The sequence below is a fragment of the Marmota flaviventris genome, chromosome 16 (assembly GCF_047511675.1).
Source record: "Marmota flaviventris isolate mMarFla1 chromosome 16, mMarFla1.hap1, whole genome shotgun sequence".
Taxonomy (NCBI): Eukaryota; Metazoa; Chordata; class Mammalia; order Rodentia; family Sciuridae; genus Marmota; species Marmota flaviventris.
Window position 1 is genome coordinate 26,113,496 of NC_092513.1, and position 4,998 is coordinate 26,118,493.

The 4,998-nt window shown below is 47.2% G+C and overlaps 1 protein-coding gene across 1 annotated transcript; it reads right to left on the reverse strand.

Moving 5' to 3' along the window:
• Positions 1-521: 521 nt before the first annotated feature.
• Positions 522-3,047, reverse strand: LOC139702215 (glutamine synthetase). Its single transcript, XM_071602785.1, has one exon. The coding sequence runs from the start codon at positions 2,926-2,928 to the stop codon at positions 1,807-1,809; it is 1,122 nt and encodes a 373-aa protein (XP_071458886.1). The 5' UTR covers positions 2,929-3,047; the 3' UTR covers positions 522-1,806.
• Positions 3,048-4,998: the final 1,951 nt, after the last annotated feature.

Sequence of the window (4,998 nt, forward strand, 5' to 3'; positions counted from 1 at the left end):
TGGACGGCTCCCCTTTGAACATGTGTGTAGAGGAAGGAGAAGAGGGAAGGGAGGAGAATTAAGAAGACTCTAAGAGGAATGTGGGTAGAAGGAACCTGCTCTTTATTATGGGAAAATGGTTTTTAATCCGATTTCTTGAGATCCCCCAATTATGTGGACAGCCAGGTGGGGAAAGGATGAATTAATCATTCAGGAAAAAAAGACAGTGAATCGTCCATCAGGCATTGAGTCCTTGAGTGCATCTGCTGAAGTTCCTTTCCTGAAGAGACACAAGCTGGGCTATTTCCACCTGCACCTCTCCCACCTTCTCTGGTTCTCAGACTCAATCTCTGATCATTTTTCTTTTTTTTTTTTTTTATGTTAGGTTGATTTATAAGCGCTGCTCTGGGCAGTTACAGTTTGTTTACAACAAGAAGTTATCTAACTCTAACATACTGTACACGGCAATTAGAAGTTGTCATGGCAAGAGAAAACCACAGCTGGCCTGCTGTGGCCAGCACAAAAACCAGGGAACAGTAGGGGAAATGCAAATGGAGAGGGGGCTTGTTTATTATAAAAGAAAAAAGGAATAACTCCTTAGGAATCTTAACAAAGAAAGGAATATTCTGCACTGGGAGGAAAGACACTAGGATACAACATTACAAGTATTTTCACTCTAGCCCTGTCCCCAACTCCTCCAAGAGGAGAGTGGAAAGAGATGGTTGAAGCAGACAATTTTGAAAAATTAGACTTAGAAATCCTACAAATTTGATTAAAATCTAAACTTCTGTTTTGCTTTTAAAAAATTTAATGTATCAAAAGGCCTGCTTTAGTGACATGCTAGTTTCACCAAAAAAATAACCCAAGGCCTTCTGCAGGAACGCTCTCATGTGGGCCAGCCAACTCGCTCCCAGAAACCCATGGACAATTATGCGGGTCTTAAACCTCGCCACTGGGCTCAGGTGACCACCAGTAATGTCATTCACCTGGCAGCCGTCCAGGGTCCACCTCCTTAAGAAGGGTGGACAGGGCAGGGCGACCCTAAAGTGGTAATGAAGACTAAGCGCCCCTAGTAAACTTTCCCAGTACCACACTCCCCACCCCTGCTCCAAAGGATCTCCTTTATTTCTAAACCAAAGTATTTGCCTCAAATTTAGCACCCAGGGACCAGGATGGTTTCCTCCCTTAGAAAAACACATACCCACACACCCATAATTTTTTTGTTTTTATATTTAAATATAAAAATACTACTCTGCTTTGTGTTATAAATGAAGGACCAAGCACTAAGATCTTTTTCTTTAAGACAGGGCTTTCTATCAGATTACCCAGCTTTGTGTCCTCGGAAGGGAATGCAGCCCCAAGCAAGGGAAGTGCTGCAGTAGGAGACCAGGGCATTTCCCTCGCTGACTGCCACCCCACCTTCTCTATAGTTACAGCTTACGAAATAGAGCTTTCCACACGAGGGGGAATTCTAACCTAACCTCACCAGGCCTCCTCTTTCAGCAATCTTGAAGAAAATGTACCTCCCTGCTCCCCCAGAACATGCTGCATCCCACAGCCATGCCTAACAGACAGGCACCCCTTCCCACTAGCGCATTAAAAAAAAGCCTCACTGACAAGAAAAAGGGGCTGGGGGTGAAGAGATTAAAAACGTAACACCTCTATCCTGGCCAAAGAAAGCAAGATTAACTGGGCATGAGGAATAAAAAAAGACCTTGATATTCCACCCTTTGAGTTACAATCGGGACAAGCGGGATAACACAGAGGGTGAAGAGCTGGAGTGGGAGGCAGAACTAGGAGGGGCTTGAAGGCTGAGGTCTAGTCCAATTAGTTTTTGTATTGGAAGGGTTCATCTCCGGTTTCATTGAGAAGACACGTGCGGATGAGGGCTTCTGTCACTGAATAGGGGTCACAGTTGGCAGAGGGGCGACGGTCTTCAAAGTAACCCCTCCTCTCCTGGCCGACAGTCCGGGGAATGCGGATGCTGGCACTACGGTTGGCCACGCCAGCAGAAAAGTCGTTGATGTTGGAGGTTTCGTGGAATCCAGTTAGGCGCCGGGCATTGTCCAGGCCCCCCTTGGGATCATAGGCACGAATGTGGTACTGGTGCCGCTTGCTTAGTTTCTCAATGGCCTCCTCAATGTATTTCAGACCATTCTCCTCCCTCATGGCCTTGGTACTAAAGTTGGTGTGGCAGCCGGCACCATTCCAGTTTCCAGGAATGGGCTTGGGATCAAAGGTAGCTATCACTCCAAAGTCTTCACATACGCGATGCAAGATGAAACGGGCCACCCAGAGATGATCTCCCATGTGGATTCCTTCACAAGGTCCTATTTGGAATTCCCACTGGGCAGGCATGACCTCAGCGTTTGTCCCCGTAATCATGACTCCAGCATACAAGCAGGCCCGGTAATGAGCTTCCACAATGTCCCTGCCATAGGCTTTGTCTGCTCCCACGCCACAGTAATATGGACCTTGGGGACCAGGAAAGCCATTAGAAGGCCAACCAAAGGGATGACCATCTGTGCCCATGAGAGTGTATTCCTGTTCCATTCCAAACCAGGGATGCTGGTTGCTCACCATTTCCATTATCCGTTTACAGGTGTGCCTTAAATTGGTCTCTGCAGGCTTTCGGTTGTACTTGAAAACTTCACAGAACACTAGCTTGTTGGGATCCTTGCGGAAGGGGTCCCGAAACATGGCAGCAGGTACAAGATACATGTCACTATTGGAGCCTTCAGACTGAAAAGTACTAGAGCCATCAAAATTCCACTCAGGCAACTCTTCTACACTCTTGGGCTCAGAGTCCAGGGTGCGAGTCTTGCAGCGAAGTCCTTCTCCAGTACCATCAATCCAGATATACATAGCTTGGACTTTCTCACCCTGAGGCAGGGACATATACACCTGCTTGATGCCTTTGTTCAAGTGGGAACTTGCTGAGGTGGCCATGATGGAAGATGTTCTGGGCGGCGAGCAGGTGGCGGGCGGGCGGGCCGTGAGAGCGAGGTGAGGAGAGAGGAGAGGAGTTCGCCGGGGCGCTCAGCAGCTCCGCTCTTCTCCCATTCTCGGCTCTGATCATTTTTCATTGAGTGAGCATTTCCTCTGAGCTGTGCTGGGGATGTCTCAGTAAATAGGCAGACGGTGCTTCCTGGCTTTCTGGACCAAGCCTGTCATTTTACTCTCAACAGGACCCTGGACCTTCATCTTTATTGTGCAAGATCTATTTGTGATCTTGTGTTTATGTGTCTTGAGTATTTAACAAATGTCTGTCTCCTTTCTTTAAGCTTCAGCTTCCAAGAGGAGGGAGGCCCTTTCTCTTTCACTTGCCGTTGGTACGTGACCTGGAATATAGTGGTCATGTGCTAATTGTTGGGAGGGGGGAAAGAAGGGTGAACACAATCAACAGGGAGGAAGCAAAGAGAAGGGCCTTTTTCAGTAGGCCATAGCCCTCCTGGAACTTGGTTCTTGGTATTCCATAGGAACCAAGCAGAGCTTTCCCCAAGAATCTGGAAAGAGTTTGGACTCCCCAGTGGCCCACCATTTCCAGCATTTTCCTGTGCAAGGTTCATGTCCCATGGAACCCGTTAGTTGAGTTGGCTTTATAGTCTGTCTTCCTAATGAGACCTCTGCTCAGGAGTACAATTATGTCTTCCTCCCCAAGGTTCTAAGCTCCAGGGGCAGGAATTCACTTCCTTTTACACCTGAAACTCACACAGGAATAATTCTGTCCTGGGAATACGGTTCCTTCTGCTTCTTCCATTTGGAGAAGCCTCTTTCTCCCTCATTCAAATTCTCCCAGCCTCCCAGGCCCACCTTAAACTCTACATCTCCCTTGAAGTATTCCCAAGATGCTCTAGCCAATAGTTCTTCCTTTCTTCCAAACTGCAAGGAGCACCTTAGTATGAAATGTACTTGCACCTTATCTTTAGTTTTACTATGATGGGTTATGACTTCTCTGCTTGCTGAAGTCATGCGTCTCTCCTGTCTAGAGCGACCAACTCTTCCTAGTTTGCCCTGGACTTTCCCATTTGAGCACTGGAAACGCTACATCCCAGGAACCCCCTTGGGCCTGGGAAAACCAAGACAGCTGGTCACCCTTACCCTTCCTCCATTCTGGACTACCCACTTCAAGTCTTTGCTGAACAACCATCAACTTGGGATGTAAGTCTCAATTCAAGAGTTACTTTCCTCCAGAGAGATGGCCCCTCCTGGGTACCGGAGAGGTCTACTCTGCTGATGCAGTCATTGTTCTACAGTGTTCCTCCCAACCATGAATTCCTCTGGGTCATGTGTTTTGAATCTCATGTTCCCAGAGCAGCATCTGGCACATAGCAGGTGCTCAGGAAGAAAGGGTTTGTTGAGAAAGCAGGTATTATAGGTTGTGTTGTGTCCCTCTCCCACCCCAAAGATGCTGAGGTCCTAAACCTGATACTTGTGAATGTGACCTTACTTGGAAACAGTCTGCAGGTAATCAGGTTGAAGATGAGGTCATTAGGGTGAGGCCTAGTCTAATATACTAGTGTCCATTAAGAAGGGGGACATTTGGACAGAGACACACACACATATAGGGAAGATATCATGAAGAGTCCCAGAGAGAAGATGGCGTAGCCCATGCCAAGGAACATCTGAGGACACCAGAAGCTAGGGGAGAGGCTTGAAAAGAATCCTACCCTAGCACCTTCAGAGGGACTGTGGCCCTGTTAGCACCTTGAGTTTGGATTTTTAGTCTCCAGAATTGGGAGATAATAAATTTTTGTTAAGCCACCCACTCTGTGGCAACTTGTTGTAATTACAACAGCACCAGGAAAAATTCACTAGAGTTCAATAAGGAAATAATCACATCCTCCACCCACCTTTACCTCCTTACAGGTACAAACCTGCAGGGCAGGACTCCAGCCTTTGCTGCCCCTGGGTGAGATCTTGGAAGGCAGTCTTCACTGAGTCAGAATAACCTAATTAAAATGTTCAGTAAAATGATGTTTAAACACCCCAAATCTTTCCATTTCAGGTGGCTGAGCA